The sequence below is a fragment of the Helianthus annuus genome, chromosome 15, assembly GCF_002127325.2.
Source record: "Helianthus annuus cultivar XRQ/B chromosome 15, HanXRQr2.0-SUNRISE, whole genome shotgun sequence".
In the NCBI taxonomy this organism is placed as follows: domain Eukaryota; kingdom Viridiplantae; phylum Streptophyta; class Magnoliopsida; order Asterales; family Asteraceae; genus Helianthus; species Helianthus annuus.
The window spans coordinates 4430642-4458391 of NC_035447.2; the positions used below are offsets into that span (position 1 = coordinate 4430642).

Sequence of the window (27750 nt, forward strand, 5' to 3'; positions counted from 1 at the left end):
TCTATGTCACCAAACAAGCTACTAGGTTTTTCATCAACCGAACAAGTTGTAAAGCAAGGACTACTAACACATGCAATGTCACACCCCAACCAATTGCGGAAACATAAAGGACAGACGTAATAGATTATTCAAAGACAACATAATGCTAAAATAGTGACAATATATTAAAGTTCAAATTTCATTTCATCATCAAATAACACGTTACATTCTTTAAGAAAAAAAGTACAACAAGTGGGAATTTCATACTAAGTAACAAAATACGTAAATAAAGTTTTGGTGAGTTTCTAATCCATCCTAAGTAGATTTCTCGTAGGATTATCATCAATTTCCTGCAACATGTAATAAGTATCCGTCAACACAAATAGCAAACTAGTTTTGTCAAGATAGCATATAAAGATTGATTCTCAAATCCACATGTTAAGGTATACTAATCATGCTACATACTAGCATGCACAATTAATCAACAATCCAAAGTTTCCACTAGCGTAATCTTATCACTGAAGTGAATAAGGCCGTGAGCTTAATCTTGTCACTGAAGTAAACAAGACCGTAAAGTATAACTTAACAATGACCACAAACGGACGGTGTGCTAATCCTATAGCGCTATACATGTTGAGGAATGATTGCAAGGTTAATGATACATTAATATGCATGAGATGTCAAGCATGGAATCATAATAAGTATATCAATTAAGCATGTATACGGATTAAGTGTTTGCATAAAATTGTTTGTATGTGTGTGTATGTGAATTTAATATGTTTACATGTTACAACCCAAATTTTGATTCAAACGGAAAATGGGTCAAATATACTCACGGTTTGCGAAGATAAGTTCCACAAATGCGAGTGAGCGGTTTGAGAGGATGAATCACCAAGTTCCCTAAAAAGGATAAACAAAGGTGTATGAGTTTGATGAGTTGGAGGTTGGAAAGTAAAGGGGAATTATATAAGTATGAAAGTAGATAAAACATATCTTGTTTTGGACACTTAAGTTAGACATTATTGTTAATTGTGTTTTTCATGGGTACTAAGTCACCCATTAGAAGTCCAACCTAAGGAATCCGAACTAAGATATGTTCCACCTTAACATACAACATTCAACCATGAGTTCGGTTGATATCATGGTTAGGTTTTGGGGATTTATATTATGTATATATTATGATGTATAAGTCATAAATTAGTCGAGTCATGCGTAGGTTGGATAAATCTCTTAACCTCAAGATTTCACCAATGCACAAATCATCTCATGGATGATTCGGACGGTAATTGATAGGGGAGGATTTTCCAATCCTAAGGATCACAGATCCTCAAGTGCTACCAGGATCATGGATCCTCAATTCTGTTTGAATTTAGGATCCTCAGTAGGTGTTGCAGGATCAGGATTCAGGATCCTTATTGTTATCCTTATGCTAACAATTGTCTACCTTGTACGTAAATGATGTATTGCAAAATACATCCTTTATTCGTGTATATTTTGTACAGTTTATCGTTATTTTTAGTTTAGTTTTATTTAGAATTGCGTACTATTGATCAAAGTTCGGTCTTCCAGGTTTTGATACGTTAATTGGCTGAAAATTGAGTGGAAACGAGCTTGATGCTGAAACATTATGTCCTGGAGCAAGTTACAAAGAGTTAGAATAATTCTTGGGAGTTTTGGGCATGCAAAGTTGGATTTTGAAGGCAACATTCTGTGGAAATAAGTCACTCGCGCTACACCACGGACTTCCACCTAATCACTCGCGTAGCACCAACAGTTAACAAGTAAAATCTGATATTGATGTTGTTGGCGCTACACCAACGAAAAGCAGGAAACCCGTCGCGTAGCGCGATGGGTTGATAGTTCGAATTTTTTTTGTTATTCACTAGGGTTTGGTATAAAAACAAGGATAATGATTATTATGAAGTAGGTTACGAACCAAGAAACCCTAGGCGACCTTTTGGAGCAGATTTTAAGGTTTTCGAAGTGTTTTAGCTTGCGGGAATCATCCGGTTGAAGCTTGGATCGTGGAAGTGAAGATTGTTCGGGTTTTATCTCCCGGTTTTCTTTAATTTCGTGTTTTCAGTCTTTTCCAATGAATTCTTATTTTGAACTTGATTTGTTTACTATGAACAACATGTTTCTTGGCTAAACCCTAGATACTACCTAGACAAGATGATGGTTTGATTAAAGTTTGGATCTTTTTACGGTTTTTATTGTTTAATTATGGATTGATTTCTGAAAGTAAAGTGTTCTAGAGTTTCTGATTTGGTGCATGTGCGTATTTACTTTTGATTGTTGATTATTTACTGTTTCACATAGATTTTGGTGAATGTCTTTCACATAATAAATTTGTGTTGATTATTTGTATCCTTGCGGGTTCGGGTGATCTTTGGGTAAATCGGCCGATAGCCTTAGAAACAGTAATTAAAATACAATTAGAATTAAATATTCTGCTTTAGTTATTAGGTCTCAGTGCAATATATAGCTAAGATAGATTTTGAGAGAAGTCAGTTTTAGTTCCCTAATTGCATTTGTGTCTAGTAAACCAATTCAGAACCTAGAATTGCCTTAGATTGTCGCGCTGAGAGGTAGATAGTCGTATTAGGGCACTTTTAGAGTCGTTAGAGGACTGAGAGGAAGTCTAACAGTCGGTATTCATAACAGCCTTGTAGGGTTTCCTAGGTTTCTTCTTGAGAAGGGTCGGGAGGTCTTAGCATTGAAATACCTTAAGGTTTAGTATTTTACGATCCCGGCTCCATACAACAATAATACCGTTAGATGTCCATTCCTAGTTAAACTGGATTCAAGTCTAGGTAGTCGTTAATCTCATCTGAATCAAACCCTAGTCTTCGTTCGTGTCTTAGTTTAAATTTCATTTTAATTGCAATTTTAGGATTTTAGTAAAAACCCCCCTTAAAACACAGCAATTATTTAGTCGTGTCAGTGTCTAATCTAAATAAAGTCGTTAACGTAATTCATTAGTGTCCTTGTGGGTTCGACATCCGGACTTACTTTTCTGTGCTAGAGTCGACCAGTTCACTTGCCGGTGAGTAGTTTAGTCAGGTTAAAGAGTCTAGATTTTTATTACTTGAGTCTTAATTTAGGGTAATTTTAGTTTATTTAGTTGAACTACTTTTTCAACATCAGTAAACTTGTTTTGCAGGAGCAAAGGCATGGACCAAGTCTCACCGAAATTCCTGGAGCATATCCCCTCAATATTCCGCACGTGCTTGGCTCTTATGAACGTTATGGAGATCGTGGGGAGCTTGCGCAAATTGCGGATAGTTAGTTAGCTTAGTTATTACTAATTTAAAATGGGGATAACAAGCTTGATATAGAACACTTAGCGAATTTGGCAAAAACACACACTCTCGTAACAGCCCTCAACCAGCTCTCGAACACTACTTGGCGATTTCATACATTTTTTGCACATTACACACTAGTGATCCTTGTAACAAGCTTGTTATCATCCCGAGTTGTAAACTTCTTTTGTTTAATCTTAGTTGGTGATCGGTAGTTTCCATCACCCGAGGTTTTTTATGCCGGAGATCATCTCTTGATCAAGGGCTTTTTCCTCGTATAAATCCTTGTGTCATTTGTTCATTACATTTCTGAGTTATCCTTAACATTGTTCATTGATTCAAGCATCACACCTCACAACAAAAGATTTGGTTGCATTATCTTTGCTTGATTTTTGACCAAACAGTAATGAATATAGGTATGAATACATGAACAACTATCTAGTATACTAAGTAACCAAATGAGTGTTGACCAAGAAGAGTGCTTCCAATATTGTATCATTGGAGACTTAGTGTGGTTTCATCACTTTCATGGCTTGAAGACTACTTAGATTTTAGTATGAGAAGGCATATGAACCTCTTGTTTTTTTAGAATAAACCTTAACACTAGTCCCTCAACATAGAGATTAGTTGGTGACTCGGTTTGGTGTTAAAAAGTTCCAATGAAACAAGGTAAAGTAAAAAAAAAAGTCTAAAAAGTTTAACAAAATCCTCACTTGGGCCTCAAAAATGGTGACATACCAACTTTGTTTACCTTGGTAGACATGTGGTGATGCTCCTAGAGGTTATCTAAGGAAAAGGGAAGAAGAAAACAAGAAAAAAAGTTGAAGAAACAAGCTCAAAACTCATTGTTTAAAGCACTACGCACAACTAAATTGCACGATATTTTTAGTTATCTATCTAAATTTGATTATATGAGAGAAATAATGCAACATATTTACATGATGATCATGACTCCATAATATGCCTTTGTCGATAGGGGTGTGAATTTCTGACACGACCCGAAAACTCGACACGAACCTAACACGAAATTCAAAGGTTTGGGTTTAGTCTAAACGGGTTCGCGTCGGTTTCAGGTTGAACCCGCGAACCTGTTTAGCTAAATGGATCAGGTTCGGGTCAACCCAGTCGGGTTGGCGGGTTGACCCGTTTAACCCATAGCTGTAATATGATATTTTAATACAACTAGGATTGCGACCCGCCGCAATGCGGCGGAGATTCTTTAGTTATAACTAAGTCGATCTAGGACCTGCACGTTATGTTAAACCTGTCAAACGGGGAAAAATAGACGATGTAAAACGTTTACCCACATAGGCACGTTGCATCGTGTTAACTCGCAAAATTTAGAACGAAACGTAAAAACGTTAAGCCAAAGACACACGTTGCGATATGTTAAGTCACAAAATTTAGAACCAAGCATAAAGCGAAAAATTTGCGGAAAATGAAAACTATAAAGGACCAAATTTGAAAGTAAAAAAAAGTTACGAGGATAGATTGCAAAAGATAAAAAGTTTTGGGTTAAAAGTAAAAAAACGAATAGTTTTGGGTTAAAAGTAATTTATGAAATACTTTTAGGTGAAAAGTAAAAAAAAAAATCATTTTTTATTGGAAAACACACAAAGCCAACGTTACGACAACCATATGCATAACCATTTTTTCTTTGAAAACCCCCAAAGTACACCTCGCGTTGCAGCGGGGCGTAAAACGGTGTCAAATAATACTAATGTCACACAACCCTCATCGACCACCAACACTGACTCGACCTAGGATATGTGTGTTGCGACGAACTTGTCAAACATGGAAAAATAGAGGCAAAAACGTTGAACCACACATGCACGTTGCGTTGTATTAACTCAAAAAATTTAGAACTATACGTAAAACGAAAATTTGCGAAAGATGAAAAGTATAAGTGACAAAAGTTGTGAAGTTAAATTGCAAATAATGAAAAGTTTTGGGTTAAAGTTAAAAAAAAAATTATATAGGGTTAAAATTGCAAAAGGTAAAAACCTTTGGGTTAAAAGTAAAAAAATCAAGTTTTTTATTTTGAAAAATGTCCAAAGCATAATGTACAACTTTTATGCACAAAAATCTTGCTAATTTATAATTTATAATATATAATATGTTTTTTTGTCATAAATTAAATTGGGTGTTTATTTTACGCTATAATTATAACTTACAAACGGAAAATTGATTTTAATTTAATTTTATTATATAAATTTGTGTTTTTTTTTTGTAGTAGATGTTAATTTTAATATATTAATTTGTTGAAACAAAATAAAAAAAATAAAAAAATTTGGGTCAGGTTCAGGTCAGCCTTCGAATATTCGGTTCGGGTTCGGGTTCATATGTATGACAGATTTTCAGCTTCGGGTCAGGGTCGGGTCCATCTAAAATTTTTAGGGTTCAAGTCAGGTTGAACCCGCAAACATGACCCGTTTAACACTACTGTACTGTTTGTATATATTATTCAATTATTCGTATGCTTGCTATGGCCTATATGTCACATGGATGCCTTTGAGAACTTATTGGTGCCGTGCAATTCATTTATTATCTTCATGGGTCCTTATAATTGCAACTTCTAGTAAAAATCTAAAACATTTATGTCCTTGTAAATGTATTTTTTTTGTTATATTTGTGTTGAAAATGATTCTATTTGTGATTATATCCACATACGCCCTGTTATTTTCGTTACTCTTTTTTTTACCAAATTGTTAAAGATAAACTTAACATTTAAATTTTAGAATACGTGTAATATCACATGACATGTTAATATTAAATATCAATATTAATATTATTATTATTAATGCGGTAACAATTTGCGAATCTCGTAAATAGTAACTTATTTCAGTTTATTATATAAAGCAGCCACCGACACAAAAAGCGTCTTAACCAATTATAAAACCCACACTTACAAAGTACATTTGTACTACTAGCTCCAAACAATAGACCGTTCCGCTCTATACTTAAGCAAAGGTATCCTACCGACTTAATCGAGTCCACAATATCACCAGCCTCACATCTCTTGTTGTTAACTCTTTTCTTGTTTCTCGCCCTCCATATATTCCAAGTAACGAGCATAAACAAACGAGCAAGAGTATTCGCCTCACCTCTCCCAATTCTAGCCGTCTTATGAACGTCCAAAAGACCCAACTTTTATCTTTTCATGGGGCTTTTTCATGTTCTTCTCCTAGATTGGATGCATTTTCATGGATTTTTTTTATTTTTATTTCTTTTATTATTTTACAATTTTTGTGATATAAATGTATCTCTCTCACAAACTCACTCACTTACATGTGCTCGATCTAGAACCAGTGTTAGTAAGAATTGCTAGGCGCTAGTCGGGCGGTGGGGTACCGACTAGCGATTAACTGGGATTAATAGGGACTAATCGGATTGAAATTTTTATATATAATTTTAAGTTATACTATATACACACACATATTTATATGTAGTTTTTTAAAATATACATGTTTAACCCCTCATTGACCCATTTTTTAGGTAATTGGAAGGAATTTATAAGGTTTGGTTGAAATTTGACCGGCGTCAGGCCAAAATTTGACCAGAATAGGACCGCCATTGACTGCCTAGCGATTAATCGGCCATTAATCGGTGAACCCCCGATTAGTGATTAATCGGCGACTAATCGGAGACTAGTCGGGATTTTTACAACCATGTCTAGAACACACCATTGCCCCCACTTTTTTTTAACCATGTCTATTTAATTACGAACCATAAAATAGGAAATAAGTGGCCAACCGGTGACTAGAAGTCCCAAATAAAACAGAAAATTACAAAATTACATCGTGGACGTTAAAGTCACGTCACCTATTCCAATCCAAGTTCAGGAACGGGGATCTACATTTGATCCATAAGAAAGTTTCCTCCTTGATTCTGTCCACAATACCAATCACTCGAATCTGATTCCCATCAAACATGGCCTCGTTTCGCACACGCCAATGATCCAGGTGGTAGCGAAACAAACGACATTGATGACCCTTTTCCAGCTCTTTTTCGACCCATTTTTTTTAACCTAGTTGGATATCCTATTTCCCTTCTTTTTCACATGTATCATGGGGCCACTTTGTCAATTATGCATAAATTCAAGTCACTATGCCCTACTCCTGCTTCCTACGCATTTAAACCAGTCAAGTCTCAAGGTAATTTTCCTAAAGTTGCTTGGTATGTTGATTCGGGTGCTACATCACAAATGACACCGACCATTGATTATTAAGCAATGCTTGGGTAACCTTTGGCAATGGTAACATTCTTCTTATACCACATGCCGAATATTTACATATTTACATATTTACAATCATCTTAAGTTTAGTGATATTTTGGTTATTCTTAATTTGACAAAGAATCTTTTGTTAGTTAGCAAACTCACAATAGAAAATCTCATGGACGTTATATTTTAACAACCATTCTTTTCTATTCATGATAGAATGACCAAACGGGTTCCCCAATTCATTTATTGTAATGGCCATAAGTGCAGGGTGTAGACATACGCTTGATTGTTTACAAAATATGGTGTGTATATTGATCAAAATTTGGCCGCTCTTCAAGTTTCCGAATGTGACAAGCATGTAAAACTGGTAAATTAAGATACTTGTCCCATAAATATCAAGTGTATTAAAAATGAGTATGTTAACTGTATTTACCAGCGAAAGCTGGCGTATTTTTAAAGATTGACTTACATGTGGCGAACCTAACTAGTAGGTTGGATAGGATTTGGTATATAGTTTTGGAATTTGTGACTCCAATGGCAAAGACCCATGATTTCTCCAAGTCCATTTTACATTTATTTTCGATCCACCTTTGGGTTATATTGTATCAGATATTGTTACTCAAAGTTATTAATACATCTTGGGAGTTTTAATACTCAAACTTTATTATTACTCCCTATTTCTGGTGCGCTGTTAAACTGGTATACAATCTTCACGCTAACGCCTCACGTTCGGGCCCTAGAGCTGGCAATTCTGACACGAACACGATAACATGACACAAACCTACACGAAGTTAACAGGTTTCGTGTTTAACCTTAACAGGTTTCGTGTCTATAACAGGTCGACACGATAAGACCTGTTTAATTCGTGTTCGTGTTTACCTATTTCGTGTTCGTGTCTTATCGTGTTCGTGTCTTAACAGGTCATGTTCGTGTCTTAACAGGTTGTGTCAGACACGATATGACCTGTTAAGACTTAAGACCATTATACAATACATGTTAAGACCTGTTAATGGCTAAATATTAGATATGTAGTAACATGTCGTGTTCGTGTCTTAACAGGTTGTTTGATACATTGGTAATTTTTTTCGTGTCTTAACAAGTTGTTTCGTGTTACCTGTTTATTATCAGGTTCGTGTTCGTGTTTGGAAAATCTGACACGATAAGATTTCGTGTCGTGTTCGTGTTTACCTATTTCGGGTTCATGTCTTATCGTGTTTGGGTCTTCACAGGTCGGGTTGACACGATTTGCTAGCCCTACCGGGCCCACCGGAGAAAAGCGGGGGTGTGACAGCCAACCCATGTTTATTGAGGAAGTTGTATCTGTTTTCAACAATGGCCTCCGAGACGCGATCAGGTTAACATGGTTTGCGGGGGTCCTTTTTTGGGATTTTCAATGGAGGTTGGCATCAGTGCCGATTCGTTGTAAGGGCTAAACCAATACTCACTTCTCTCGAGTTATGGTTACAAGTTATTCAAGTTTATATGAACATATATGAATGCGACAAGTTACAAGCTACAAGTTGATATGTTAAGATTTATAAGTTATAAGTTGATATGATTAGGAGAGTAGGAGTTTGGTGGAAAGTCTATTTTTCCTAGAAAGTCTAGGAAGGAATAAGAATTGGACATGTGTCATTGAGGGATTTTAAGTAGAAGAGCTATCATGTAATTTCTCATTTTAATTTTATTTTTGGAATGTATTTTCATTAACTAAAATTCCATGATTTTCGGAATTTTTATTGTTTTCGAATTCAAATCTGGAAGTCAATGTGTTTATCTGAAAACTATCAGCATGTTCTTAGTGATGTGTTTTACCAGTCAGAGAGGTTGAAGTCAGTGTGTTTTAACACTCTGAAGTCAATATATAATCAAATTGTGTTTTAACAGTTCTTTTACATTTTAACAATCTGAATGTGTTTTATGTTATTGTCTATGTCACATTACATCGCATATTCCATTGTTCAGAAGATTACTGGAATTTATCAGCATGTTCTTGGTGCTGTGTTTTAACAGTTTACAGGCTAAAGTCAATTTTTTTATAGATCCCACAATATAAAGATGGTAAAACACAGGGTATGAATCTGATTGCTGTTAAAACACAACTGTATGAATCTGAATGCTAAAACACAATTGTATGAATCTGGTTGCTGTTAAAACACAACTATATGAATCTGAATGCTAAAACACAACTGTATGAATCTGCTTGCTGTTAAAACACAACTGTATGAATCTGTTTGCTGTTAAAACACAACTGTATGTATCTGAATGCTAAAACACAACTGTATGAATCTGCTTGCTAAAACACAACTGTATGAATCTGCTTGCTGTTAAAACACATCTGTATGAATCTGCTTGCCGTTAAAACACAACTGTATGAATCTGTTTGCTGTTAAAACACATCTGTATGAATCTGAATGCTAAAACACAACTGTATGAATCTGCTTGCTGTTAAAACACATCTGTATGAATCTGGATGCTAAACCACAACTGTATGAATCTGCTTGCTGCTAAAACACAACTGTATTAATTTGCTTGCTGTTAAAACACATCGTCAAGAAAACGGAGATGGTAAGAACAGTATTTGAATGGTGATGATGAACTCGGAGATGGTGGAGATGGAGAAGTGTTTTAATTTGATCCGGTGCTCTCAGTCGTTTCTAAAGTTATCTTCTTCCATGATTGTAGTTATTTTTTGTAGGGATTGGGGTTTCCAAGATGGGTTTGGAGAGAGAGGGAAAATTGCTTGAAATTAGGAACTGGGCGGTTATCTAATTGATTTAAAACACGGCCATTGACAAAATTGCCCCTACTCATTTAAAACAATCAATTAATTAAACTCAGATATTACAAGATTGCCACTGATTTAATCTCAACCCTTAAACACACCAATCGGATGGACCAGATCGCTTCCTAGACTTTCTAGGAAAAACACACTTTCCATGCGAACCCTACTCATGATTAGGATATACAAGTTTACATGTTTATAAGTTACAAATTTTTATGTTTTTCGTTATCCGCCCATTGAGCCATTCGTTCAGACATGCTTTTATTTTGTTGTTTTATGTACGTTAAGTTACATGATTATCTGGAAAGACGTGGAAGTGGGTTCGAGGAAATTAAAGACACACAAGGATTTTTCATAATTAATTGATGAAATATTTTCCTTAAATTAATGTTGTTTTGTATTGTATTTTTTTAAATTGTAAAAGAATGTAATGTTTTATTTTTAATGGATTAAAGTATTGAATTCTGACTACTGTATAAGTGACACATCATCTCTAGTACAGGCGAGGTGTTACAACTCACACATTGGTCGTGACAGGAGAGATTCTTGTTTCATAATACATGCCCCGCCTCTTAAATCATCAAGGCGTTTTGCGCTTAGTTGGCTCCTGCTTAGGTGGGAGTAGTACTAGGATGGGTGACCTTCTGGGAAGTTTCCATCGGGGCAACCAAAAACAAATTCGTGAGATCCTGGATTGGCAACCCATTGAGGGTTAAACATACAATATTGATGCTACGAGAGGCCTAATGTTTCAAAGATTATACTATGAAATTATGAGAAAGGGTAATTGAGACTAGAATTAGAAGAGAAACTCACATTAGACATGCTAATCGACTACAGAAGCGATACACATTCTAAGGAGTATATGTAGGGAGAATAAGTGATATCTTCATATGGTGTTCATTGATCTTGAAAAGGCATATGACAGTGTGCCACATAGACTGATTTGAGATAGTTTGAAGGGTAGTGGAAGCTTAATAAGTATATAGACATAATTAGAGATATTTATAGTGGGACTGAAACTAGTGTTCGTGCATCTGTAGGGATACTGATTTCTTCTTAATGGAGATAGGACTCCACCATGGGTTAGCGTTGAGTCCGTTTCTTATTACGGTTGTTCTGGATGAATTGCCAAAATTGATTTAAGAAACAATTTTGTAGTGCATGATCTTTACAGATGATATGGTGTTAGTTGTGGAGACTAAACATAGCCCAAATACGAGGTTAGAGGAGTGTTATGCAACTTTAGAGAGAAAATGTTTAAGGATTAGTTGATCTAAGAGTGATTACATTTACTTTGATTTAAGTAGCACGGGTGATGGTGAAGACACCTTAATCACCATTGAGGGTCAAGTGGTTCCGGATACCACTAAGTTCAAGTATTTAAGAACGTTTATACAAAGGGACAATGAGATAGATAACGACATAGCCCACCACATCTAGGTTGGCTGCAGTAGATGGAGAGCAACCTCTAGGGTTTTGTGTGATGAGAGGTTTACTACTAAATCAAAGGGGGAATTTTATAAGGTTGCAGTTAGACCTGTTATATTGTACGGGACAGACGGCTTGGCCATCAAGAAGACACAAGCGCAAAAGATGTAGGTAGCAGAGATGTTGATGCTGATGTGGATGTGTGGGCACCGAAGGTTAGACATGCCAAGAAATGAAGTTTTTAGGGAAATATTAGGAATGGATAATATAGCAGATAAGATAAATAAGGGGAGATTGAGGTGGTTTAGACATGTGAGGATGAGGCAGATGACGACACCCGTGAGAGCAGCAGAAACCTTTACTGTGGAGGGGAAGAGGTGTAAATGCAGGCCCAAATTGACTTTGTATGAGCGCATTAGGCATGATTTTCTAAAGTTGCACCTCTTTGGGGACATAGCCTAGGATATGAGTTCGTGAAGAGTGAATACATATGATTAGGGTTAAGTACTTTTAAGAGGTACATATGTGTCTTAGCTTTATATAGGGCCTTAGATCTTCCTACATTTTAGATGGACTTTTCATGTGATTGTTTTCATGTATATATGTCTATATCTTGTCTCATGATGCCATATATGTTACTATGTTTCTTTTTCACCATTTATATTGTTTTTGGGTAGCTTCCTACTCTTATATGTCCAGTAATGATGTTGGTTTTTGTAACAACTCTCACTAAAATAAATACTTATTATGTTAATTGTCCAATAAAGGAAACCCTAATTGAGAAACCCAAGTAATTCCGCATAAACCCTAAAATTTTCAGAACAATCAGAATCAGGATCAGGGCCCCTAAAACTCAGGGGGGGGGGGGTTTCCCTAGTTACGATTATCCAAATAAAAAGCTGTCAAAAATTGAATTTTACAATTCCGTCGACTCAGCAAGCCTACAAACACACGGGGCTACCCTATGGTAGGTAGTGACCCCTCGCGCCACGCGACGCCCATAGGGGTACTCCTCGCGTCACGCGAGGGGGTCAAATTTTATGTATAATTAGGGGTGTTTGGGACTTGAATTGTGGAGTTGAAACGACGAAGAAATTCGTTATATACACTGAGTTATAGTAAAAACAGTCCAAAAACACACACGATTCACGAAGTGCTGCCGCTATAACAGGGTAATAACTCGATCGCTATTACGATTCAGTGTCCGATCGATTGAAACTATCCAACAGATGTTTGAGTGCCGCTCAAATTGAGTTTATACTTTGTCATTCGTCGTGATTCCGACAGAATGTTTGAGTGTAGCCTGAACTCGGGCTATACTCTGTCATTCGTTGTGAATCCGCTGGATGTTTAAGTATCGCGCTTTGTCATTCGTTGTGAGGGTTTAATCTCGTGAGTTATCGTAAATGGTGTATTAGTTACTAACCCCGTTCGTGTGCATTGTTATTTAAATTAGGTTAACAGGCTAATCAATAGGCTAAGCTCTGCTTGCATAAATCTACAATGTGAGTCATTCTCTTTTTATCAACTGATTTACAAAACTCCAAGTTATTTTCAAAGTTATAATTACAGGTATTAAGTCTTTGTAATCACCAATTTACAGCCGGTATGTGGGGTTTTGTATACATTACTTGATAACCGTCACCATTGGACAACGAGTTGATATGACCATAGTCACAGACACCATCGGGCAATGAGGCTACCGATGGATGGTCGAGTGACAAATACTGTGGGTAGTTGGTTGATAAACAGAAACATTGTAATCGCTCTTAATACTGTAAATTATAACAAATGTGTCGTTTTGAGACAAAATGAATGATTCACTCAGTATTTCCCACTGACAAAACCTTTTTCAAACATGTTTCAGGTGATCTGTTATGATCCAGGAAAAGTGCCGTGAAGCACTACAAGCTTAAGGAAGTGGCTCAATATAAAAAAAATAAAGAAACATGTTTTGTAAAATAAAGATTTCCCAGTGAAATCCCTTTATTGTAAATTACAGGGTTTTATCCCCAACTTATGTAATAAAGTAAACGGGCATTTTTAGTATTAAAAGATCCTGTATTAAAGACTTCCGCTGTCGCCTAAATTAAATACCACGGGGTTCCTGTCCCCCGGCTCTTAACCGGGTCAAACCGGGGCTAGGGCCGTGACAGGAAAAGGTGGTATCAGAGCCACTGATTTAAGCCTATTAAAGTATTTGGGGAAATACTTAAATTTCTAATTTTCGTTCTGTGATTATGTGTTTTATTAACTGATTATTTGTTAGTTACAGTATGGGTAAACAAAGACTTTCGGCTATCTATCATAAATTAGATACTTCACCTAAAGAAAAAGGAACTTCCTCAAAATACCCAGCAGATATGGATGAAGGAATATTTGTCCGTAAAGCCCAGTTTGAAAAGCCACTTTCTCCCAGTAAAAGAAATTTGATTATTAGGAAAAGTCAAGAGAAAGAAAAGAAATCCCAACCAAAGAAAGTGAGGTTTAATCCGGAAACCCAGGAAATAGGCAATAATCCACCTTGGGAAGACAAATTAGATGAAAAATGGGCAGATCTTTACATGTTAGCCACTGTAGCAGTGAATGCAAACCTTTAAATCAGTATTAGTACCTATAGTACCTACAAGCCAGAAGCTCTAAAGAAAAGTTATTCCGTAAATAAATAAGTTACAATAAATCCTAGTGTGTTTAAATTTCAGTTGTTCTTTGTATTAAAATAATTACACGGTTTGCAATAATACTTAAATGTTATTTGTGAAATTTTGTTATAAAATTTTAACTTAGCATTTTGTGTGCATTTTGCATATATGCTAAACAGCATGAATGAGTTATCTGAAGCCCTTCAGAATCTCAATCTCTATCCTGTACCAATAGAAGTTTCCAACGACTTCACTGGTTACATTGCTGATTTGGAGGAACCTATGGAATTTCAAGCTCCACCTCCGGAGAAAGCAAAGCCTAAGAAAAGAAGAAGATATGTAGGATGGAGGAAAGTGCGCAGGAGGAAACCAGCAACTAGGAAAATACCCAAAATAGAAAATCCTATGGATAAAGGAAAAGGGGTCGAGACCGGAGAGAGTTATAGGCCAGCAAAGATAGAAATCAGGGAAAATTCTAGGCAAACGGGAATAGAAATCGGGGAAAGTTCCAAGCAAACTGAAGAATTTACATTCCAGGAGGAATTAGATCATCTACTGGCAAGCTATGATGTCATTAGACCTATCACCAACAATCTCTACCCTTATCCTGCTGAAACCCAACTTCCAATGAATTTGGAACCAGCCATTCCAGACCCTCTGATCCACACCCGACCTTTAGGAGAAATGGATGAGTGGTGGACTAACGACTGGGAGTTTCAAAACCTTCTTAATAACCCTTATACCTTTTTTCCCTCAGTTCGACCCAGAACCTATACCAAACCCACCGATGAGTAATGAGAACCTAGCCAAACTCCACCATTTTGGCGAAGAACTGATAGGTACAGGGAATAGGATCCGGGAAATGGGAGAACAAATCTCCTGGAAATACGACGAGAGGGAACGTCACTACTAAAATGCCAGTTGACAAAGTAATAGTGGGGTTGGGAGGTTATGTGTCACACCCTGGCTTTGTGGAAGCGTGGTTAATTTGGTGTGACTTCTTAATACCATAGCTTAATCATAACAAAGCTATATGAATTAAAAACATGCAAGATCATCCATTAAGTATTAAAAACCAAATACAATACCATTGTCTTAACGGGAAAACACCCTAATAACCATGACACTGTTCAACAAACAAACAAAACATAAACATGGTTTAAAGACTGTGACTTGTCCAGGAAAGAGTCACATTCCCTAAACCCCGGATGACCTCGGAAACTAGTGCAGCGGGAAAACGTGCCATACCGTGCCAGATCTTTAATTCCCTGAAATACATGTAAGTTGAAAAATCAACAATAATGTTGAGCGAGTTCATGCGAAAGTGAGTAAATAAACCTTTGTATTTATCAAAATCCTGGTATGTAGCAAATAAGGAAAAAGAGATCACCAACGGTTTGCAAGGCCATTGATACGTGTGAAGTGCAAGTAGGAAGACTCAACCCTTGCGATATTGCGTCGGGGCACAAAGTCACCCCGAGGTCCGTTATGCTGGACCTGGGGTTGGGCTCGCTACACCCAGATAGATCTACCGGTTACGTCCCTCGGTCCTACAATGAGGATTAATGGCCTCCAGTTCCCGCCTACCCACTCACATGATCTAAGTAGCAACCCTCCTTACGCTAACCATACCATGTAAAAAGTACTTGTAATCATAGTAACATGTATTTCACCCCCGCAGTTTAGAAAACTGAAAACAGTTAAGAGAAAAGGGGGACATGAACTCACAGTCGGTGCGTCTCTACCAAGTACTCCAAATCAGGCAGCTGTGCAACGACCTACATGTGCTAACTCTATTAGACGGACGGCCGTGCCTTAGCTTTATAGTTTAAGTTTTCGGGAAATAGTTAGACAACTATTCCGTGTTTACTTTTCGTATATACTTGGTAGTTAATCTCCTTCCCAAGGATGGGGATTTAATACATGTGCGTTCAAATTATATCATTAAGTCTCACTTAATATATACTTATTTCTAATTCCAAAATATAAATATTTTTCTCAAAAATATTATATTTTCATTTCACATAATTTTCCCCAAAAATAATACGTCGATAAAATACGCGTTCATAAATATTTCCGTATAATGCGTAAGTTACGTTTTAGCGTTCGAGTGGTAATAGTAATTACCGGTGTAACTCATATAGTTATCGTAGAGGCGTTCGTATTATTTTGGATCCATTAACATTCAAAAATATTATTTTTACTCTAAAATAATATTTATGTATTTTCACAAAATAATCATAAACAGTGTTGTGAAAATATATATTTACCAAATATATATTTATCACGTTTAGTTTTTGTGAAAATCCCACCTCCGAATATTTGTAAATAAAGTCGTGGCGAAATATATTTTTCGAAAACATGTCAAAAATAATTCTAACACTTGTAGTGTAAATAATTTTAAGTGTTAGGTTTTTAGAAAAATTTCGCCAGAGTTTCCTCTGTAACTGGAGGTGGCCACGCTTTCAAGCGTATCATTTTCTTTTACAAAATCAATTTCAACAACTTCTTTAGTCAATCAAACAACTTCCGACACATCAACTAGTCGACAAGTATGTAAACCGCATAAGTCACATGAACTTGTAGTTTTTCCGAAACTATAGTGTAAATCCCATTATATTTTGTGGATCTTTATATAAAGTAATTCGATCTCGTAAAAACCTCGTTTTTAAAGTAAATCCGTCTTTACAACTTCCCGTCATCTTTTTCAAAGATTGTTATTTTGTCGAAACTTTTCATTTCACAAGTGTTTACACACTTGTGGTTTATAAAATCATACTTGTTAATGTAAGATCTATTTTTAGAAAACATGATTTTCTTTGACGCTTGGTCCTTTGAAAATACCACTTGCAGATACGTAGATCTGCTAGTTTTAAATACTATTTTACAAGTAAAACATTTTTACACAAGTTCATGTTTCGCGTGTGGTAGAGTTTCACCCTTTAACCCTTGTTTCATTCAAAACAAGCTTATGTCAAGATCCATGACCTTAACCAAACCGGGTTAAATGATGATCCGAGCTACCACAACATAGATCGGGTCTAGATAATCACACAAAATCAATACTACAACATTTACACAACTGGTGATCTTTTAACCAACAATACTTGCATTTTTAGTAAACTTTAATGCATGATTTTGTAAGATTTCGAGTTTTAACCGTTACAACACATATTAACCACCTTAGATTAGTTCAAGAGAGTGTTTTAAGCATTATACCTCTAGCTCGAAGCTAGGGAAGAATCTATGTGAAAAATGCATGTATAAAAGCTAGATAGAGAGGTCCTTCGTCTTCCGTTTGCTCCAAGGCTCCTCGTATGTGACCCGTAACACTTGTATAGCTTGGAACTTACAAGATGGAAATCGAAAATGGATGGAGGAGAAGAGGGGTGTTCGGCCGAAGTATGTAGAGCAAGAGAGAGAGTAGTTTGGTTGTGATGAAATGGTGATTAATCTCATGTGCACTAACATGTTCTTATAGGCAACACTTAGGGTTATAATCCAATGGATTTTGTGTATTCTAGATATGGGACAAGAGACATTATAATATTCAAAGATGGTACAAGTCTTGGTCACATAGTGACCGATCGGCCCAGGGGGGGGGGGTCCCTAGTTCATTTCCAAGTATTAGTTACTTTAAGATTAGATTAACTAATTTAAGTTTAGGGATTAACTTGGTTAGTCACGTGTTGTGCTTTATGGCGAGTGTTAGGGTGTTCAGGGACCCTAACTGGCTCAGAAAAAGATCAATATTGTTAATGTCAATATTTTTATGTTCCGGGTATAGTCCGGTTGTTCGGTTGGATAGTAATCCGTTAAAGCGCTTAATAAAGCTTTTAAGTGTCGTAAATACCATTTTTAGTGACACAACTTATTCCTGACACTTTGGAAAGTGTCTAGTAATATTTTTCTCATGTTTTAGCACTTTATTAGCTAGCCAGAAGCTGAAATGTTAATTAAAGTGCTGTGTTTTGTGCTCAGTGTATGTTTTAGGCACATCCAGTCATCGTAACTTATTCCTAGAGACGCAGTTCTACAACCCTTGTATCCCTACACTCACTGTGGGTGTAGTAAAATATTTCTGGCTCATACAGGCCTTAGAGGCAGTATCTGCCTGATGATGGCTTTATCAGCATGTTCAATAGGTTATCCGTTCATGGTGCTACTGTGCTTTTGTGCATCATGTTTGTCACTAGAGTTCAGCATGTAAATAATGTAGTGACGGTATGTAAAGTATGATGCAGGTTATACAAGTATCAACAGTCAAGTAGCAGTTCATCAACAATTTCAGTTAAGCACAGTAATCAAGCAGTAATTAATTATTAAATAAATCGTACGGATACCTGGTTTAGTGAGGGTTGTCACATTCTCCCCCCGTTAGAAAAATTTCGTCCCGAAATTTTAAGTTCTGCTTGTAGAAGCAGGGTTCTTGGGAAATAGATGGGGGTATTTCTCTTTCATTCGGTCCTCACGCTCCCAGGTGAATTCAGGACCATGGCGGGCATTCCAACGAACTTTGACGAGCTTGACACTGCTCCGGCGGGTCTTGTTCACTTTCCAATCCGTGACCTCAACAGGTTCTTCAACGAAGTGGAGCGTCTCGTCAACATGAATCTCGTCGGTAGGAATGACAACGGTATCTTGTGTTGGACTCTTCTTCAGATTAGATACATGAAATGTATCGTGAACTCCATTTAGCTCAGCAGGTAAGTCCAGCTAGTAAGCTACGGTCCCTATTCTTTCCAAAATCCTGAACGGACCAATATACCGCGGATTCAACTTTCCACGCTTCCCAAAGCGTGCCACACCCTTCCAGGGTGATACCTTTAGCAAAACCATATCGCCTACCTCAAACTCTAGAGGTTTCCTGCTTCGATCCGCGTAAGCTTTTTGACGGTCACGAGCCGCACTGATGCGATCTCGTATCTGTGCAATCTTATCGGTGGTTTCCTGGACTACATCAGGACCAACCAACTGTCTATCACCGGCGTCAGACCAACAGAGCGGTGATCTGCATTAGCGCCCATATAAAGCTTCGAATGGCGCGGCACCAATCCTGGTGTGGTAGCTGTTGTTGTATGAAAACTCAACCAGAGGCAAATGCTTATCCCAGCTACCGCCCAAATCCATAACACACGCTCTCAGCATGTCCTCCAACGTCTGAATCGTCCGCTCGCTTTGACCGTCGGTCTGCGGGTGAAACGCGGTGCTCATATTCAACTTCGAGCCAAAAGCTTCTTGGAAGGATTGCCATATCCTTGATACGAACCTTCCGTCTCTATCAGAGATGATCGAGAGGGGTACTCCATGGCGTGTAACAATCTCTCTCATGTAAATTTCGGCCAATTTGCTTGTATTATCCTTTTCTCGGATAGGCAAGAAGTGTGCTGACTTCGTCAATCGATCCACTATTACCCAAATAGTGTCATGGCCTTTTGGCGTTCTTGGCAACTTCGTAATAAAATCCATGGAGATTTGTTCCCACTTCCACTTGGGAATTTCCGGTTGTTGCAGAAGTCCTGAAGGCTTCTGGTATTCTGCTTTAACCTTAGCGCAAGTTAAACATTTGCTCACATAAACAGCCACATCGCCTTTCATCCTAGGCCACCAATAGTAATCTTTAAGATCCTGGTACATCTTATCCGCTCCAGGGTGGATAGAGTACCGCGACTTGTGAGCTTCATCGAAAATAACCTTCCTTAAACCTCCAAACAAAGGAACCCAAATCCTTTTCTCAAAACACAATGTTCCTTCCTTGTTTGGTACCAATAACTTCTCCATCCCACGGAGATATTCCACTTCAAGGTTTCTCTCCTTGAGAGCTTCTTTCTGCGCGGCACGAATGCGCAGAGGAAAATCGGTTCGAACAACCATCTCCAAAGCCCTAACCCTTATGGGCTTGATCCTCTCCTTTCGACTTAGGGCATCGGCGACCACATTCGCCTTCCCTGGATGATACTTAATCTCGCAGTCGTAGTCGTTCAACAGTTCAACCCATCGTCTTTGCCTCATATTCAGCTCCTTCTGGTTGAATATATGCTGCAGGCTCTTGTGATCTGTGAAGATTGTACATTTCGTACCATAAAGGTAGTGCCTCCAGATCTTTAAAGCAAAAACCACTGCGCCAAGCTCCAAATCGTGAGTGGTATAGTTCTTTTCATGCACTTTCAACTGACGCGACGCGTAGGCAATAACCTTTTGGCGTTGCATCAACACACAACCCAATCCTTGACGCGATGCGTCGCAGTATACCACAAAATCATCTGTACCCTCCGGTAGGGCTAAGATTGGCGCGTTGCAAAGCTTATCTTTCAATAACTGAAACGCTTCTTCCTGTTTGATTCCCCAATCAAACTTCTTGTCTTTCTGCGTGAGGAGCGTCAATGGTTGAGCGATCCTTGAAAAGTTCTCGATGAATCTTCGGTAATAGCCAGCCAAACCCAAGAATTACCGAATCTCGGTTGGCGTCTTTGGCGTTTCCCAATCTTTGATTGCCTCGATCTTGGTGGGATCCACGTGGATTCCATCTCCATTTACCACGTGCCCAAGGAATTGCACTTCTCTTAGCTAAAACTCGCACTTAGAGAATTTGGCGTATAGCTGTTCCTTCTTTAGCAGCTCCAGAATGGCTCTTAAATGCTGCTCGTGCTCAGCCTTTGTCTTTGAGTAAATCAAAATATCATCGATGAATACAATCACGAACTTATCCAAGTACGGCTTACAAACTCGATTCATCAAATCCATGAACACTGCAGGTGCGTTTGTCAGACCAAACGGCATAATGAGAAACTCGTAGTGCCCATAACGAGTTCTGAAGGCTGTCTTTGGGATACTCTCCTCCTGTATCCTTAACTGGTGGTAACCAGATCGCAAATCGATCTTCGAATAGAAGCTTGAACCTTGAAGTTGGTCGAACAGATCATCAATCCTTGGCAGAGGATACCTATTCTTGATCGTCAGCTTGTTCAACTCTCTGTAGTCAATGCACATACGGAAACTACCGTCCTTTTTCTTGACAAACAAAACTGGAGCTCCCCAAGGCGAGAAGCTCGGTCGGATGAATCCCTTGTCTAACAACTCTTGAAGTTGTGTCGACAGTTCCTGCATCTCAGACGGAGCAAGTCTGTACGGTGCCTTAGCCACAGGCGCGGCGCCTGGAACTAAGTCAATGCGGAACTCCACTTGCCTTTGAGGCGGCAAGCCAGGCAAATCTTCTGGGAAGACTTCTGGGTACTCTCTTACGACAGGGATGTCTTCCATCTTCGATTCTTCAGCTTTCTTATCCACAATGTGTGCCAGAAAAGCAACACATCCTTTCTGCAAACACTTTCTTGCTTTCAGGCAGCTAATAATCCTCAACGGCGTCTCACGCTTCTTTCCGTGTACCACAATGGTCTCACCATCTTCGGTCGGGATACGAACGACCTTCTCATGACAAACTATCTCGGCCTTGTTACTTGATAACCAATCCATTCCTACTACCACGTCGAAGCTTCCCAACTGGACTGGTAGTAGATCTAGAGCGAACTCACGCTCTCCCAATTCGATTACGCAGCCTCGAATCACTTTGTTAGCTTCTACTAACTTCCCATTCGCCAATTCGATCGAGTATGGAACATCTAATTTACTAGCGGCTAAACCAAGCATATTCTTAAATTCTAACGACACGAAGCTATAATCGGCGCCAGTATCAAATAAAACGGATGCATAGCGTTGGTTTACAGGGAACGTACCAGTGACAACATTGGGATCCTGGCGCGCTTCCCTTGCTTCTATGTTGAAAACCCTTCCGCGGGCTTGGTTTAATTCCGGGCAATTCCTCTTGTAATGCCCAAGGTCACCACAGTTGAAACATCCGGGTCTCTGCCCATTTCCACCACCGTTTCCAACTTGATTGTTTCTCTGGTTACGATTTATGGCGCCCGCTTGGTTTGCATTATTGACCCGATTCCCATCACCTCCATTGTTTCCTTGTGGGCGATTCCCAATACCACCACGATTATTTCTATTCCCAAATCCTCCTTGGCCTCCCCGGCCAGCACTAGCCCAACAGGAATCCTTCAAGTGACCAGTCTTTCCACAAGCTTCACATACTTTTGGCCCGCATCGACCAGAGTGATGGTGTTGGCAAGAGTTACATTTGGGATGTGCACCCATATATCCCTTACCTTTCCTTCTACCACCAGCTGTATCCTGAGCTGGCATACTTGATTCCCCTTTCTTAACCACCACCCCGGTGCCCTGCTTGAAGTTTGAAAACTTCCGCTTGTTCCCTCCTGATGACTCCACATGAGCCTCTTTCTTCTTTGGCTCAACTTCATCAAACTTGTTCAAACGAACTGCCTCCTCTGTGAGAGCCACACTCAAATCAATGGCTTCAGTGATAGTTGCAGGTTTGGAGGAGGTCACCATGCTTATGATTTGAGGAGCTAATCCCCAAATGAAGTGTTCAATTCTCTTGAACTTGGGAGTGACCATGTAGGGTACCACATGCGATAAGTCGTGGAACCTCTGAACATACTCTGCTATCTTAGGACCTTCCATTTCCAAATGCCAGAACTCGGTCTCTAATCTCTGGATTTCAGCGCGGGAACAGTACTTTTTGCGCATGAGTTCCTTCAGTTCGGTCCAGGTCAGCGCGTAGGCAGCAGCTTCGCCAAGTGTCTGTACTTGCAAATTCCACCAGGATAGGGCTCCATCCAAAAATAGCCCAGAGATATAGGTGACTTGCTGATCCAGTGCGTATTTGCTCATGCGAAGAACAGATTCAGTTTTCTCAGCCCAGCGGACAAAGGCGACAGCACCTCCTGTGCCATCAAAGTTTGCGGGCTTACAGTCTAAGAACTGCTTGTAGGTGCACCCATGAGGTGGATTGTTGTTGTTGCCGGTGTTGCCAGAGTTGCTTCCACTCATTCCTCCTTGAGAGGCAGCATATTGAGCAATGGCAGCAGCAATGAGTTGCTGTAGTTCTTCCTGAGTGGTAGGCATTTGCTGTTGTTGACGTCTTGGCGGCATCTTCTAAAGATGTGTTTACGTCGGTCAGGCCATAGTAAAGCGTACGTATATAGTAATAGTAATAGCACATAACATCTCATGTTATCAATACTTCACAAATACTAATCACACAACCTCCCATGTCACAAATATTATACACACAACATCCCATGTCATAAAAATATAAATAAGCAATCAAGCGAATCAAATATGATGAGAATACTGCGATTGCCATATATCGAGACCACATAGTAAGTGTATCAGTACATCACTGTGTCATACAATCATCAATCAACTAGGGGCTACATCACCCCTGTCCAAAAACTATATCAAGTCAGTGTCAAATACATCAAATATACATCAACAAAAGCCAGAATCATCATGTAGTCTCCAAGAATGCTGTGCAGTCAAGAGCAATCGCGGTCCTCTCACCAACGTCTACCCAAACAGCACTGATGAGCTCTATACAGATGGCGGTGGAGGAGGGGGAAAGTGAGTGTAAAACAAACGACGTAACTGGAGCCAGTCCTCCTCCATGGCTCTCTGAGTACGGATGAAAGAAGCAACCTGCTGCTCTAGTGCAAAGAGGCGTGCAGCATAATCTGGGGGTAAGGGTCGAAATGGCTGCAAAGGAGAGTGTGTCTGACCATGGCACGAACATGGTGGCAGCTGAGCTCTCTCAAGCTCCTGGATGCGCTGCGTGTGTGACTCATGCTGAAAAACGAAAGACATCAAAACGTCCTCTATAGTGTGTCCCACATGGAATGGATGGTAGGGATCAGTAGGTGGCATGACAGGCGGTGAGGACCAGAGTAAAGGCTCACTGGTGGGGTCAAAAGGTGCCACGTGAAACGGTGAAGCGGATGGTATAACAGGTGGAAACTGTGGCCTGAAAGGAACAGACATCGGCACATGCCCAAAAGGATGGGCCGAAGAACCATCTCCAGGTCTCGCTGGAGGTACAAACTGAGGAACCTGAAAGGAGAAATCAACACGTCGTGTATCAGTGTGGTGTGGGGGGAATAGGTGGAACATCCTCATCAGCAGGAATCCACCCGTGCTGTGCGTGCTCATCTGGTGGATCCATGTGTGCCGCGAACAATGCATGCTCGGGCTCTAGTGGAACGGGATCAGGTGGGGAAGCAACAATAGGGTGAACGGGTGCAATGTGATCGACAGGATGGTCAACAGGTATATCAACAACAGGTGGGGGAACAGCAGGATCGACAGCAACGACGTGATCACCCTCCAGCAATGGAGCATCCATAAGGTGATCATCGATAGGCGGGTCAGCTAGAACAGGCTCAATAGGGATGTCAATATGCACGGGGTCATGATCAAGTATAGGGTCTAAAGCAACTGCCTGCTCAGGAGCGACGGCAGGCTCGGGGTCATCAAAAGCCATCTCGAAATCGAACTCGAGGTCAATAGGATCGACTGGGTCAGCTGGATCCTCCATGGGCTGATCCATCGGTATGAACTCTATATCATGATCCGGGTCGAATCCCGGAGGAAAGATAGGATCAGAATCCTCTATGTCGTCATGGTCAAACGCAAAGCTGGGAATAGGAGCAACAGAGGATGCCTGGTCGGGGTCTGAACCATGCGAAAAGTGCTGTGCGCTCACAGGGTGGGAAGGTGCGGATGCCACAGACTCAAAGGAGTCTGGGACCGGAGAATGCGCAGGCGAATCCTCGGCGGGAGCATCAGCGATCATCAGAAGATCGCCAGCAGGAAGTAGGGCCGCGTCCTGGATCTCATCCTCTAGAAGATCATCATCCTCTATGGGCTCATCGTCATACAGATCAATATCGCCGTCAGCTTCGGCGTCAAGAAGCAAATCATACGCAGGATAAACGGCTAAGGGTATAGGTGCCGGAATCTCTACTAATGGTAGGTACTCAACGGGAGGGCCATCGGCAAGCTCATCAGCCCCGTCAGGTAGTGCGAAGGGCTGGAAGTCGTCCTCATCCGTGCTAGAAACGTCCGATGTGTGCGCCTCATGCTCTGAAGAGGCTAGGTCGTCTGATACTACAGGTATAGGTCTAGTGGTGTCCGAATCGCCGGTGCAGGGCGAGGCCATATGTCTGTAACATAAGCACAAATATGCACAAATAATCAATCATACAATCAAATAAACACATTAGTCACCAAGTAAGAAATCACATAATTTTCCTAGTCCCACTAGCCTCCCAGCCTCCCAGACTGACATTCCTAGTCCCACTAGCCAAATTCTTCCCAGTCTCTAAGACTGACATTCCTAGTCCCACTAGCCAAATTCCTCCCGGTCTCTAAGACTGCTCTATCATCCACCTCGACCTCCTAGATCGAGCCTCGGCCTCCATGACCGAGCCTCAGCCTTCATGACTGAGCCTACTCTTCCTAGTCTCACTAGCCATCTTCCTCGATCTCTAAGATCGAGCCTCGGCCTCCAAGACCGAGCCTCAGCCTCCAAGACTGAGCCTAAAACAATAAACATCTACCTCGATCTCTAAGATCGAGCCTCGGCCTCCAAGACCGAGCCTCAGCCTCCAAGACTGAGCCTAAAAATAGTAAAATGTGCTCAACATGTGTTTGTAAAAACGTTTTGGATCTGGACTTAAGTGGTATGCAGTAAAAAAAATGTTTTCGTGAGAGCCCTAGTGATCATAGTCTAGACTCGAGAAGGAATCCTAGTTCGCTATGATCAGAGCTCTGATACCAAGCTGTCACACCCTGGCTTTGCGGAAGCGTGGTTAATTTGGTGTGACTTCTTAATACCATAGCTTAATCATAACAAAGCTATATGAATTAAAAACATGCAAGATCATCCATTAAGTATTAAAAACCAAATACAATACCATTGTCTTAACGGGAAAACACCCTAATAACCATGACACTGTTCAACAAACAAACAAAACATAAACATGGTTTAAAGACTGTGACTTGTCCAGGAAAGAGTCACATTCCCTAAACCCCGGATGACCTCGGAAACTAGTGCAGCGGGAAAACGTGCCATACCGTGCCAGATCTTTAATTACCTGAAATACATGTAAGTTGAAAAATCAACAATAATGTTGAGCGAGTTCATGCGAAAGTGAGTAAATAAACCTTTGTATTTATCAAAATCCTGGTATGTAGCAAATAAGGAAAAAGAGATCACCAATGGTTTGCAAGGCCATTGATACGTGTGAAGTGCAAGTAGGAAGACTAAACCCTTGCGATTTTGCGTCGGGGCACAAAGTCACCCCGAGGTCCGTTATGCTAGACCTGGGGTTGGGCTCGCTACACCTAGATAGATCTACCGCTTACGTCCCTCGGTCCTACAATGAGGATTAATGGCCTCCAGTTCCCGCCTACCCACTCACATGATCTAAGTAGCAACCCTCCTTACGCTAACCATACCATGTAAAAAGTACTTGTAATCATAGTAACATGTATTTCACCCCCGCAGTTTAGAAAACTGAAAACAGTTAAGAGAAAAGGGGGACATGAACTCACAGTCGGTGCGTCTCTACCAAGTACTCCAAATCAGGCAGCTGTGCAACGACCTACATGTGCTAACTCTATTAGACGGACGGTCGTGCCTTAGCTTTATAGTTTAAGTTTTCGGGAAATAGTTAGACAACTATTTCGTGTTTACTTTTCGTATATACTTGGTAGTTAATCTCCTTCCCAAGGATGGGGGATTTAATACATGTGTGTTCAAATTATATCATTAAGTCTCACTTAATATATACTTATTTCTAATTCCAAAATATAAATATTTTTCTCAAAAATATTATATTTTCATTTCACATAATTTTCCCCAAAAATAATACGTCGATAAAATACGCGTTCATAAATATTTCCGTATAATGCGTAAGTTACGTTTTAGCGTTCGAGTGGTAATAGTAATTACCGGTGTAACTCATATAGTTATCGTAGAGGCGTTCGTATTATTTTGGATCCATTAACGTTCAAAAATATTATTTTTACTCTAAAATAATATTTATGTATTTTCACAAAATAATCATAAACAGTGTTGTGAAAATATATATTTACCAAATATATATTTATCACGTTTAGTTTTTGTGAAAATCCCACCTCCGAATATTTGTAAATAAAGTCGTGGCGAAATATATTTTTCGAAAACATGTCAAAAATAATTCTAACACTTGTAGTGTAAATAATTTTAAGTGTTAGGTTTTTAGAAAAATTTCGCCAGAGTTTCCTCTGTAACTGGAGGTGGCCACGCTTTCAAGCGTATCATTTTCTTTTACAAAATCAATTTCAACAACTTCTTTAGTCAATCAAACAATTTCCGACACATCAACTAGTCGACAAGTATGTAAACCGCATAAGTCACATGAACTTGTAGTTTTTCTGAAACTATAGTGTAAATCCCATTATATTTTGTGGATCTTTATATAAAGT

At 39.4% G+C, this 27750-nt stretch overlaps 1 protein-coding gene across 1 annotated transcript; it reads right to left on the minus strand.

Annotated features, from left to right (window-relative positions):
- Positions 1-284: 284 nt before the first annotated feature.
- LOC118487280 (magnetosome-associated protein MamJ-like) lies at positions 285-25438 on the minus strand. The gene is made up of 3 exons (XM_035983968.1): positions 25028-25438; positions 24482-24817; positions 285-329 (listed from the first exon to the last, which is right to left on the minus strand). Exons 1-3 carry the CDS (start codon positions 25436-25438, stop codon positions 285-287), a joined length of 792 nt encoding a protein of 263 aa, XP_035839861.1.
- Positions 25439-27750: the final 2312 nt, after the last annotated feature.

Excerpts from the sequence above, each read along its gene's own strand:
- LOC118487280 (XM_035983968.1), bottom strand. The coding sequence starts at position 25,438 with ATGGCCTCGCCCTGCACCGGCGATTCGGACACCACTAGACCTATACCT. Across the intron at positions 24,818-25,027 it reads ATTCGCCTGCGCATTCTCCG|CCCATGGAGGATCCAGCTGA; the intron begins GTCCCAGACTCC and ends CCGATGGATCAG. Across the intron at positions 330-24,481 it reads TTGCTTCCCCACCTGATCCC|GAAATTGATGATAATCCTAC; the intron begins GTTCCACTAGAG and ends TACATGTTGCAG.